We start from the raw sequence: 13,423 nt of genomic DNA, 5'->3' as shown, positions 1-13,423 counted from the left end.
GGGGTGGGAGTTACATGGTGCACAGATTATAATGAGATGTATCACATTCTGCGTCTCTGCCCCAGCTTGCACCCTGGGGAGAGTCAGTAGGAGGAGTTGGGGGGGGAGTTACATGGTGCACGGATTATAATGAGATGTATCACATACTGCAATTATTCCCCACCCCCTCCCCCCAAAAAATCCTTATCTTCTTACATGTGCCCCAGCTTGGCTCTGAAAAACTGAACAGGGCATCTAAACCCACTTTTCTCTGTGCTGATACATATGCCCCCCTCGGCTGTCAGTAAGAGTATTACCTTAGTAAATAGCCCCCTTGTGATTTACCAGCCTGTTCTGGAAGAGCTGACTTGCTCCTCCCTCTCACCTTCCTGCCGGCTTGGCCTCCCGGGCAGCTATGGGGTGGCAGAAAGGTTTTGGCTCCACCGTCACCCCCTAAACATCCAGTCCGTGCTGAAATGTCTGGCAGTGGAAGAGCAAACAGAAGCCCTTTAACTAATGCTGTCTTTATACCGTCCTTGCGGTTTCATATCGGGCTCGCGTGGTCACATTCCTTCATTGTACTGGCAGGTTACTGCAAACTCCCCAAGGGAACCCGGCCAGTCAGTTTGGGGTTTTAGGATTTGTTTTGCTAAAACTAATTTATTCAGCATATATACCCATCTGCTGCTGAAAACAGAGGGGGGGGGGGGGGTGGGGGGAGGGGAGGAGGGGGGAGTGGGGGCAGGAGGAGGGGGGGCAAGGAGTGGGGGGAGGGGGGAGGAGGGAGGGGAGAAGGGGGGGTTAGGGGGGGAGGAGGGGTATTACCTTCCCACTAACTTCATTGAGTTGAGGGCATTTTTATAAAGTTGAAAGTACAAAACAGACTGTCCCTCTCTCTGCCCACTACACCCACTGCACCTTTTTCCCTGCCCACTGCCCACTCTCCTGCACCCACTGCCCCCTCTCCTGCACCCACTGCCCACTCTCCTGCACCCAAACCCTCATCTGTCTCTCTCACTCATGCAACCACTGCCCCTCTCCCCCTCTGTCATACCTCCTGAACCCACTGCCCCTCTCCCCCTCTGTCACACCTCCTGAACCCACTGCCCTTCTGTCTCTGCCCACTGCCCCTCTTCCTCCTCCCCCTCTATCTCTCCTGAACTCCCTGCCCAGGGTCTCTGCTCACTGCCCCTTTCTTTGTCTCTCTCCCTCCTGCACCCACTGCACCACCCTGTCTCTGCACCACTTTCCCCTCTCACTCTCTCTCCCTCCTGTACCCAGTGCCCGTCTCTGCCTGCCCCCTGTACCCACTGCCCCCTATATTTCTCTCTTGCACCCACTACCCTCTCTCAGTCATACACACAAATATTCTATTCTGATTTAATGCCTAGAAATAAATAGCATTGAAAAAAAAAAATGGATAGGAAAAAATAAAAAGAAATATTTGAAATCAGTTTTTTAGGAGTTACGTGTATATATTAAAGTGTATATTATTAAAAAATTAATAAATAAAAATTATATAATTTTTATTTATTATTTAACCCCATGAATGAGACTGGTGGGTAGGTACTAATACACAAATGTTGTACAGGGCCCCCATTTGCTGAAGAGGTGTGTGTGTGTGTGTGTGTGTGTGTGTGTGTGTGTGTGTGTGTGTGTGTGTGTGTGTGTGTGTGTGTGTGTGTGTGTGTGTGTGTGTGTGTGTGTGTGTGTGTGTGATCTGATTGTGTGCATGTGTACAAGAGGTTTGAAATAGTTTTGTGATGCCAAACGAATATAAATGTTCTAGGAGAGATGCAGCTCTCTCTGTGCAGGGAGATCGCCTGTAAGAGCTGTGCAGGGAGATGCAGCTCTCTCTGTGCAGGGAGATCGCCTGTAAGAGATGTGCAGGGAGATCGCCTGTAAGAGCTGTGCAGGGACATGCAGCTCTCTCTGTGCAGGGAGATCGCCTGTAAGGGATGTGCAGGGAGATGCAGGCTGTAAGAGCTGTGCAGGGAGAGGCAACTCTCTCTGTGCAGGGAGATCGCCTGTAAGAGCTGTGCAGGGAGATGCAGCTCTCTCTGTGCAGGGAGATCGCCTGTAAGAGCCGTGCAAGGAGATGCAGCTCTCTCTGTGCAGGAAGATCGCCTGTAAGAGCTGTGCAGGGAGATGCAGCTCTCTCTGTGCAGGGAGATCGCCTGTAAGAGCTGTGCAGGGACATGCAGCTCTCTCTGTGCAGGGATATCGCCTGTAAGAGCTGTGCAGGGAGATGCAGCTCTCTCTGTGCAGGGAGATCACCTGTAAGAGATGTGCAGGGAGATGCAGCTCTCTCCGTGCAGGGAGATCGCCTGTAAGAGCTGTGCAGGGAGATACGGCTCTCTCCGTGCAGGGAGATCGCCTGTAAGAGCTGTGCAGGGAGATGCAGCTCTCTCTGTGCAGGGAGATGCAGCTTATCTCCGTGCAGCTCTTCCAGGCTGCAGTTTAAGCCGTGCAACAAGTATTGGGGGGAAAAAAACACAAAGTACTGTAGTGTGATGCATTTTTTTACCACACTGTGAAAATCTTGTGATTTTTCCTAGTGATTCCGTTATGACTATTTGTTATAGAGCGGTCCTCACCATATCTCTACATTTCATACCTTCCCTCACTAGGTTTCTTTATTCTCAGCCTTTCTATCGTGCGTGTGTAGATATATACACACATCGTACTTTGCACGCCCAAGTATAAATGACTGTCTCTATACAGAGACCCCATTACTGATCATATCTGAATGTACATAGGATGTACACGGCTTCGCAGATATGCAGTAGTTTAGCTCAGGTATACATTGCTCTGCAGTGCTCTGCAGTGCTCTGCAAGTCTCCGCTCAGGGCCATGAGAAGAGAGGCAGGGTGCTGGCAGCTCCCTGGCAGGGAAGTGGTTACGGAGGGAAGAGTTAGTGTATCTCTGAGTCACACAGGGACCCGGGCTCTGGATTTTCCCTCTGATTCAGACAGAAGGAGCAGCAGATCCTGCCGTGAGCCGAGAGAACCCAGGGAAACCGTCACACGGCAGGTACGAAACTCTGCAGCCCGGGAACGCACATGAACACATCCCGTACCAGAGGGTGGTCCTGCCACGTACACACAGAGGGTAACAGGCGCGGCACGCAGGGGCTCAGGTATATGGCCCCAGACACACACAGGGAGTGCGGGGTCAGAGACGGGGAGAAGGCACTCACTACTGACATGCACAGCGGGATATTTAATAACATTTTCCCGCGCACTTTACTAGCGGCGGTTTCTGCGGGATGTGGGGGCTGCTATATAGTTATCAATCAGTGGGTTTAACTCCTTCGCTGCCAGAGAGCCTGGCAATGCATTGGAAATCCCAGCCAGGTGGGAGGTGGCACGTAACCTCGCCTGTTATAGGGGTCTGCATGGCAGCAAATGGGTTAAAAGCCTTATTAAGTTAAATTCTGCTCAATATACCATCGCCGGGATGGAAATCAGGTGCTAACATGCACTGGGCAGTGCTGTAATGGCCACGTTCCTTTCAGGGAGGATTGGAGAAAGATATGAATGAATTGGATGTATTTCAGCTCGCACACTATAAATGTTTCAGTTTTATATTGGGCATTATCTTCCAGACCGACAGGAAAGACTGACACCCCCCCCCCCCCCACCCGGCATTAACCCGGAGACACCAATAGACCAGGCTGCCGAAAGTGGGGTCTGTGTGCACATGCAGATGGAGTAAGACTTATGCCTCGGTAATGCTGTGCTTGCTACAGTGTGCGCTGCAGGAACAAGCTCCGCCCCTCAATGGGGCGGGTCCCAGTAGCTACCGGCGCGCGTGCGTGTAGCAATCGCGATGCACGAGCAGATTTTCTGCCGACAAGAATTTTGAGTTTTCTTGTGGCGACGGTTCAGCCAATGAGGGCGAACCAGCCACGTGATGTCACGGCTGCGCCTCCACCATGCCCACCACCCAGTCGGATCTCATCTTCCCATGCAGCTGACCCACTGACTCGCGGCCAGGCTGCGACCAGGGTGATGCTGAGCTGAAGCACACGCTCAGCGCGATCAAACACATTGCTACAATGTGTGTGGCCAGCCTGCACGTGCCCGTGAGTGCCCGGCGCTCAGCTGCTTGCAGAGACAAGTAAATTTGTTGCTGGCGCGTCTTGTGAGCGGTTCGCCCAATGAGGGCGAACGAGCTCTGTGATGTCATGGCCATGCCTCTGAAACGCCCCCTGAGCGCGCAACTGGCTGGCCACAAATCCCGCAAGCAAAATGAGTGCCGAGCCCGAGCGCCTGCACGCTCTCATTCACCTGGCCGCAGCCTTACAGTCCCCAGCACAGCGGGCGGACAAGCAAATGTCCGGGGTGCCAGGGATGGTTTGCGCCGCGTTCGCACTGCGGGGGCTCAATGCGTTAATCCATCGGGGCTGGGGTCGCACTGCGGGGGGTCCAGTGTTAATCCATCGGGGCTGCGGTCGCACTGCAGGGGGTCCATGCGTTAATCCATCGGGGCCGCGGTCGCACTGCAAGAGGTCCGTGCGGTAATTCTTCGGGGCCACACGTGGCAGCGACACTGTACACAGTGAGGCTTTATACATCTGTTCATCATGTTTCCAGATTGTAGGAAGTTCCATTCAACATAAATCACTGTAATATACCGTGTAATATACCGTGTAATATACCGTGTAATATACCGTGTAATATACCGTGTAATATACCGTGTAATATACCGTGTAATATACCGTGCGATGTCTGCTCTGGAGGTCAGCGCCAAATGGATTTAATCCGTTTCAGTTATAATGAGCGTTTATAAAGTAATAGGTTTTACTATGCAGACTTACTGGTGGCAATTAGGGATCTATTTACTAAAGTCTCCGGGCTGCAAAACTGGGGCAAGACTAGTTAAAAACAGCACACGGGTGCAGGGGCATACTGTATGCTATTTATTTTCTGCGATACAGTATGGGGTATATATGTATCAAGGCAAACACGGAGCAATTCTGGGGCAAAACAATCTGCAGCATGTACAGTATCAAAGGGCAAAATCCCATTCAGATCAATGGGATCATTTTGATTATACACGGGGTGCAGTTTATTTTGCCCCTGAATCTCTCCACTTTTGCGAGAGAGAGCGAGAGAGAGCGAGAGAGAGAGAGAGAGAGAGAGAGAGAGAGATCCTCTATCAGATGTGTTGCCTTGCTGACACCTTGACGGTCTGCACCCTACTACTACCTGTATCTACCTGGTTTTCTGGACTGTTTTATATATAATAGACAATTAACAAACTCCAATTCCCTATTAGCATAACATAACAGCCAGTGACCCCTCTTTCACTCATTCCTTCCTCAGCAGTGATGTAAGTATTTGTGTTTTGCAGGGTTCCTTAGAATGGAGAGCTCCACCTCCCCTCTGTTCTCCCCACCTTACCCTTCCTTTCAATGGGAGGAGGACGACAGACTGCTTGATGAGATGGGTCATTGGAGGTGCAGGGGGGGGGGGGGTGATTGGAGGTGCAGGGGGGGTGATTGGAGGTGCAGGGGGGGTGATTGGAAGTGCAGGGGGGGTGATTGGAGGTGCAGAGGGTCATTGGAGGTGCAGGGGGTGGTCATTGGAGGTGAATGGGAGGGTGATTGGAGATGCAGGGGGGGGGGTCATTGGAGCTGCAGCTAGGGGTCATTGGAGGTACAGGGGGGAGAGTGATGTGAGGTGCAGTGGGGGAGAGTGATGTGAGGTGCAGGGGGGGAGGGTGATGTGAGGTGCAGGGGGGAGAGTGATGTGAGGTGTAGGGGGGGAGAATGATGTGAGGTGCAGGGGGGTGGGATGTGTGTGGTGTGCAGGGGGGTATTGTGTGTTTGATGTGGAGAGAAAGTATTATGTGTGTGGGTGAGGGGGAGAGATGGGGGTATGAGAGGTAGATGGGGAGTATCGCAAAGGTTGATAGTGAGGGGTTCTGGGGGAGATATGAGGATGATGATGAGGGGTGCTGGGAGAGATATGAGGATGATGATGAGAGGTGCTGGAGGAGAGATGATGATGATGATTTTACCTGTGCGGCCCAATTTCTTTTTCCTTGGAGCAGTTCGGCCCTTCTCGCTTTACAAGTTGTGCAGGCCTGCTGTATGCTATTCATTGTCTGTGATACAGTAAACAACATGGGGTATATTTATTTATTTATAAAATATTTTACCAGGAAGTAATACATTTAGAGTTACCTCTCGTTTTCAAGTATGTCCTGGGCACAGAGTTAAGACAAATAATACATGGTTACAAATACAGTTACATAAATGAACAGGGTATACATTATATACAAGACATTGCGTGCACAGTTAAAGAAAATATATTATGGGCGTATGAAACAGTTACAGACCAGATTAAAATGTGAGACAGCCTTAGATTTGAAAGAACTTAAACTGGTGGTGGATGTCAGAGTCTCTGGTAGGTTGTTCCAGTTTTGGGGTGCACGGTAAGAGAAGGAGGAATGGCCGGATACTTTGTTGAGCCTTGGGACCATGAACAGTCTTTTGGAGTCAGATCTCAGGTGATAGGAGCTGCATGTGGTAGAAGTGAGGAGCTTGTTCAGATAGCTGGGTAGCTTGCCCAGAAAGTATTTAAAGGCAAGACAGGAAAGGTGAACTTTGCGCCTAGACTCTAGTGATGACCAATCTAGTTCTTTGAGCATTTCACAGTGATGTGTGTTGTAGTTGCATTGGAGAACAAAAAGACAAATTGAATTGTAGAGGGTGTCAAGTTTGCTAAGGTGGATTTGAGGTGCCGAGCCGTATACTATGTCTCCATAGTCAATAATTGGCATTAGCATCTGCTGTGCAATACGCTTTCTGACCAGGAGACTTAGGGAGGATTTGTTCCTGTAAAGTACCCCTAGTTTGGCATAGGTCTTGGTTGTCAGGGTATCAATGTGCATCCCGAATGTTAAGTGGGAGTCAAACCATAAGCCCAGGTATTTAAAACTAGTGACAGGTGTTAGGGTGGTGTTAGCGTTGGTTCTAATCAGGAGCTCAGTCGCTGGAAGCTTTAAAAATTTAGTCTTGGTCCCAAATACCATTGTTACAGTCTTGTCAGTGTTTAAAATCAGTTTGTTTTGGGAAATCCAGTTTTCGAGTCTCAAAAAGTCAGACTGAAGTATTTGTTGAAGGTCAGAGATGCTATGGCTGTGTGCTTATAGGATTGTGTCATCTGCATACATGTATAATGAGGCTTCCTTACAAGCTGTGGGAAGATCATTAATGAACACTGAGAAGAGTAGGGGCCCCAGAACAGAGCCTTGCGGGACACCAAAGGTGATATCCAGGGGGTTGGAGTTAGAGCCTGAGATGGACACATGTTGGGATCTTCCTGATAGGTAGGACTGAAACCAGTTTAAAGCATGCTTCCCTATTCCAGAGCTCTGGAGTTTGTTAAGCAGGATAGTATTATCAACTGTATCAAAAGCCTTTGCAAAATCTTGGGATACTGCACCAGTGAGTTGTCCTTGTTCCATTCCACACTGGATTTCATTGCAAACTTTTAGCAGGGTAGTTACGGTGGAGTGTTTGGGACGAAAGCCAGATTGGAATTGGCTAGGGAAATTTGTCTTGGTATAGTAATCGCTTAATTGGGAGTGGACACATTTTTCCATGACTTTGGATAGAATTGGGAGAAGTGAAATTGGTCTGTAGTTTGAGACAGTGTTTTTGTCCCCACTTTTGAAGATTGGGACAACTCTGGCAGTTTTCCAGGTCTTAGGGGTATGGCCTGCAGACAGGATAGAGTTGACGATGGAAGCAATTGGTTTGGCAATGGCTGGGGCACCAAATCGTAGGAACCTAGATTGTAGTAATTTAGGTCCGCATTGGCTGCTTAGTTTTAATTTAAGGAGCACTTGTGTAATCTCCTCTTCAGATACTGGGCCAAATTGAAAATTGTGGGCAGTGTTGGGAGGGGGTTGGGCTATGTGGGTACTCCCAGGATGAGATTCAGGTTTGTGGTTTGGGCTGCGTTTCGCTAATACGTTAGTAGCACACCCCACAAAGTAATCATTGAATGCATTTGCAATGTCAGTGGGGCTTGTCAGAGTAATATCCCCCTTAGTGGTATTACTTGGTTGGGTATGGTTAGGAGGCTGGAATATATTGTTGATAACCTTCCAGAAGTTAGCTGGGTTTGATGTATTTTAGTGGAGATTGTCAGAGTAATATTGTGCTTTTGTATGCCTTGTTTGCCTTGTGCACATATTCCGCAGGCATCTGTAGTGATTGAGATCCTTGGTAGTGCTAGTTACTTTGTAGCTTTTCCACAAGGCATCCCTGAACTGGTAGAGTGCAATAAGGTCAGTTGTAACCCATGGAATGTAGGTCCCCCGTACCCTTATTTTGCGTAGTGAAGCATGGGTATCGCAGAGTTTTAAGAACTCGGATTGGAAATACTCGAACGCAGAATCAGGGTCGGGAATTAAATCGATTATGTGCCATGGGCAGTTGGTAAGGTCATTCAGAAACTGTTGTGGGTTAAAGTTTTTTAATGTTCTAGTGAGGAGAACTTTAGGGCTTGAATGGGGCGTTTTAATTTTCCTTACACAGTACACTATTGCATGGTCACTGAAAATGTCAGGAAGGATGCCAGAGGATTGGATTCTGCTGGGGTTTGAGGAGAGAATCCAGTCTAGCAAGGAATAGTTATGCGATTTCAGGTTTGTCCGTGTGGGTTGGGAAATGAGTTGTGATAGGTTAAGTGATTTGAGTTGTATCTGGATTTTATGGTTTTTAGGGTCAAGCCAGTTGAAGTTGAAATCCCCAAGAACTAGCAGCTCACTCTTCTCGTTGTGAGAGGAAATGGAGCCAATAAACTGAGTGATATCAGCCAGGGATTGTAGAGGGGCTTTAGAGGGGCGGTAGATACCAGCGAGCAGGTTGGGCTTAGAAAAGGGGAGGCAGATTTTGCCAACTAGAATTTAAAAAGAGGGTGGGCTTGGGGGGCAATTTAACAGTGTAAATTGTAATGTGTCTGCAATATAAAATAACACCCCTCCTCCTCTCTTTCACCTATCTCTCCTAAAAATGGAGTATTCCTGAATGGCGATATTTGCAACAGGGGTTTTAGGGGTTAGCCATGTTTCTATGAGAATGATGGCTTTTGGTTTATGCATAAGGCACCATGCCCTTAGTTTGTCCAGTTTGGTCAGCAGGCTCCGGATATTTATATGGGCGACAGATAGCCCTTTTTGGAACTTAAAGGTGGAATTCTCAGGGGCATGGGGCAGATTTGAAATGGGAGGACCTGGGTTAGGTTCAATATCACCTGCTAAAAAGAGTAATAGTATGAGCAGAAATTTGGGTAGTTGTTTGCCAGTTGTAGATGTATGGTGTTTGCCATTAGAGTGTGCGGTGGTTGGTGTGCTGGTTTTTAGAGTTCTCCACCAACATTCCGTAGATAGTGCAAGGCTTTTGAGTAGTGCAGGGTGTATGGTGATGTTGGGTGTGGGCCAGGATGGAGGAGTTTGTAGTGTATAGAGTGAGTAACATCTCCATGAGGCCAGGAGAAAGAAAAAAGGTAAGATACATAGCAGGTTCATGATGCCAGAGGTAGGCAGTGATGCATGGAACTGTTGTGAGTGTGTGCAGACTAAACAGCAGGGGTGTGCCTGTTCCTTGTAAAATGTTTTGCTGCATTGCAATGCTAGAGTCAGTTCTGGGTTTCAGTGGGCTGAGTTGGTGTGTGAGGTATTTTTGTGCAGTCAGTTTTGGGAGAGGCTGCAGTAAAATAAGTTGTAAAGGGGTGTGGGGTTAAAATATGCAGGTTAACAAGCATGGGATCAAAGTGTGGTCATTTACAGTAAGCTCACCATTTGTTGCCTTGAGTAAGAGAGTTTGCAGAAAGGATGCAGTTCCCAGTCACCTCTAGTCAAACAATAGTCTAACTATATATTGTCACTTAAAATGATCACTTTAAATGCATCACTCTTAAGATGCCAATGCTATCCTGCCAATGCAGGGGGTATATATGTATCAAGGCAAACACAGAGCAATTCTGGGGCAAAACAATCTGCAGCATGTACAGTATCAAAGGGCAAAATCCCATTCAGATCAATGGGATCATTTTGATTATACATGGGGTGCAGTTTATTTTGCCCCTGAATCTCTGCACTTTTGCTCTGATAAACATGCCCCATGTCGTTTACTGTGTCAGAGAAAAGGACATGCCCTGAGAGAGAGAGAGAGAGAGAGAGAGAGAGAGAGAGAGAGAGAGAGAGAGAGGCTTTGCTGACACCTTGGCGGTCTGCACCCTACTGCTACCTGTATCTACGCATGTGTGAGTGCCTGGTTTTCTGGACTGTTTTATATATAATAGACAATTAACAAACTCCAATTCCTTATTAGCATAACATAACAGCCAGTGACCCCTCTTTCACTCATTCCTTCCTCAGCAGTGATGTAAGTATTTGTGTTTTGCAGGGTTCCTTAGAATGGAGAGCTCCACCTCCCCTCTGTTCTCCCCACCTTCCCCTTCCTTTCAATGGGAGGAGGACGACGGACTGCTTGACGAGATGCCTTCTGATTTTGAAAACCCTCTACACTTCCTATCCATTGTAATTTACAGTGTGGCCTTCCTGTTGGGGACGGCTGGAAATGGTTTGGTCATCTGGCTCGCTGGCTTCAGGATGAAGAGAACGGTCAACACCGTGTGGTTCCTGAACCTGGCCATTGCTGACTTTATCTTCACCTTCTTCCTGCCCTTGAGCATCGCATACACGGCCCTTGGTTTCGATTGGCCCTTTGGTACTTTCCTGTGTAAGTTCAACAGCACCATTGCTATCTTAAACCTTTTTGCCAGTGTCTTCCTCCTCACTGTCATCAGTGCTGATCGCTGTGTCTCTGTGGTACTTCCCGTGTGGTCACAGAACCACAGGACACCCAGGCTGGCTTCCATAGTGTCCCTATTCATCTGGATAGCAGCCTTTTTCCTCTGCTCCCCTTACTTGGCCTTCCGGGACACTATCAGGGACAATTACAGCAATGTCACCATCTGCTACAACAACTACGCCTTGTCTAGTGACATTGAGGACACAGAGGTAGTGGCTCTCAGGTCCATGAGACACCAGATCATGATTTCAGTCCGCTTTCTGTTTGGCTTCCTACTCCCGTTTGGCCTTATATTGGTCTTTTACTCCTTGATGGCTTTGAGGCTGAGGAGGAATCGCCTAGCCTGGTCCAGCCGCCCTTTCAGAGTAATGGCAGCTGTAGTGGCCACTTTTTTCCTCTGCTGGTTCCCATACCACATCTTCTCTGTGCTGGAGGTCGTCATGGACCGCTGGAAAAGCAAAGGGCTCCAAACTGCTGTCCATATTGGGACCCCCCTAGCTACCAGCTTGGCATTCTTCAACAGCTGCCTGAACCCCTTCCTCTACGTCTTCATGGGGAGGGACTTCAAAGAGTCATTCCGGAGGTCCATTCTTTCCGCGTTTGAAAGCGCATTCAGCGAGGAGCCTGGGAAAACTACCGATAGCCAGGGCAAGTCCAGGTCCCTTTCTGACCAAGAGACGCACTTCACCCGACTGCACTAGAACACCCCCAAAGAAGACCTCAAGTGAGGGGACTAGTTGCGAATAGAGGGATTAGAAGCAATGAATGTTGGATGGTATCCTCGCCTGAAATTGTCAGGACATTTCATTATTTGCATAAGGGGCACAGATTGTAACAATTGATATTGTCATGAACTGTTCAAGAGTCAAATTGATACATGAGGGTGGTGTGGCAACTTTACAGATAACTTTACATCTATGCATTAGTGATTAGTCCATCCACCTGTAATTGGCAGCACATTGTAACATTGTAACATTTTCCTATCTCCATTCACAAGGCAATCACACCAATAATATGCTTCTCATGGTTATTACTAGAGGTTACTGCATAATTGTCTCTAAAGTACCTGTACGATTGAAAGTGGTCTTAGAAGGTCCTCAAAAAATACTACGTGGCCTATGCTGTAAGGATTCATAAAAAATATCGCCGGGCCATTTAAATCGCCGTTTTTGTGACCGTTCTATCACGGTATCAGAAAGCGTTGATTACCTGTGATAGCAAAATTCATAAAACGGGCGAGTAGCCGGCGACGTAATGAACGCCTCCCTGAAAAGGCCTCACCCGGTGAGTTATATCTGCTGCTGAGAGAGCTGCTCAGAGGGAGCCGCCCCTCCCTGCGCAAATCTCGCCCGAAATTTATATATTTTTAATTTACATTTTATTACTAGTGTAGAAGAGCAGGGGATCTCCGGAAAAGAACCGTGTTGATTTCCAGTCCGGGGACCCCCTGCTACAATATACTAGTAATAACATTTTATATTTAAATAAGTAATAACCACAAAAACACAACCCACCCCCTGTACCCCCACATAAAACCATATTTTATTTTTTTTATACACAGGATTGATACTATAGGCCAGCAGGGGTCCCTTGGTGGTCCCCCCGGGTGTCATCGGAGTCCTCGGGTGGTTCCCACGGATGGCTGGGGGCCCTCGGGTGGTTCCCATGGGTGTCTGGGGCCCCACAGGTGTCCCCGTGCGTGTACAGAGGTCTCCGGTGGTGATATTAATCGGTGTCAGCTCCAGAGATTCCCGGCATGAATCCGATGAAAAAAAAAGTATTTTTTTCTAAGTCCCATCTCGCCGCTTCTCTGCAGGTTTCCAACACCTTTACGCCAACTTTTTCTGGCGTGAGCATTTTGGGAGAAAATCACCATTCTAGAGCGGTGATAGGCGTTCATAGCCAAATCACTGCTACTAGAATTGCACGAGTTTATGAACATGCCGAAAAGCGGCGATTAGTGGCTTATCACCGCTGCCTGGGTGATTTTTTTTAGTGACATTTTTGGGGTAATTCAGCCGTTTTTCGCCGCTTACTGAATAGCAGTAGGCATTTTGGGCAATAAGTGCTTGATTAGTCTGCATATTAGTATGTTTCAGTTCAGAAAATAATTTAGGGGTCTACTGTATGTTAAATATGTATTCACCATATGCACAATATGCAGCAAGTTTTGCTCCAGACTTGCACCGTGTTTGTGTTGATACATATGCATATAGTGTATACTATAGTATGTGTATGTGTGTGTATATATCCCATTAAAAATCAAAAGGATTTTCTTTTTTGATACATCTTGTGCAGTTTTTTTTGCAACATAATTGCGTAACTTTTGGCTTGATATATATATATATAAACAAAAATAGAGAGAGAGAGTGCACGCCCCATAGCATAAAACTGTGTCTTTAATATTAAAAGGGGAAGGGAAGGGGGGGGGGGAAAGAAACACACTCACAAGATAAAAATGATAATTAGGCGATTTGTGATAATATCACCACCATCCGGTATCTGTGCTGCAAACGTCCGCATTTGTGGGCTCCCTCAGGGCTGCGTGAAGAGGTCGCAGCTCACCGGATGCCAGGGGTGTTGTTTGCCGACTAAAATAAGTCCACC

The 13,423-nt window shown here is 47.8% G+C and overlaps 1 protein-coding gene across 2 annotated transcripts; it reads left to right on the top strand.

The window, feature by feature from the left end:
• Positions 1 to 2,710: 2,710 nt before the first annotated feature.
• On the top strand, positions 2,711 to 13,101 carry LOC142497919 (chemerin-like receptor 1). Of its 2 annotated transcripts, XM_075606365.1 has the most exons (3): positions 2,711 to 3,012; positions 5,338 to 5,443; positions 10,409 to 13,101. In XM_075606365.1, the coding sequence occupies exons 1-3, from the start codon at positions 2,740 to 2,742 to the stop codon at positions 11,515 to 11,517; spliced, it is 1,488 nt and encodes a 495-aa protein (XP_075462480.1). In that variant the 5' UTR covers positions 2,711 to 2,739; the 3' UTR covers positions 11,518 to 13,101. The 2 variants fall into 2 exon arrangements, with proteins under 2 accessions (XP_075462480.1, XP_075462481.1); XM_075606366.1 differs by lacking the exon at positions 5,338 to 5,443 and having other exon boundaries at positions 2,716 to 3,012; positions 10,409 to 13,100.
• The last annotated feature ends 322 nt before the right edge of the window (positions 13,102 to 13,423 follow it).

Source organism: Ascaphus truei, chromosome 6 (genome assembly GCF_040206685.1).
Source record: "Ascaphus truei isolate aAscTru1 chromosome 6, aAscTru1.hap1, whole genome shotgun sequence".
Lineage (NCBI taxonomy): Eukaryota > Metazoa > Chordata > Amphibia > Anura > Ascaphidae > Ascaphus > Ascaphus truei.
Note: the sequence above shows the minus strand (reverse complement) of the source record. Positions and strands in the feature narration are given on the sequence as shown.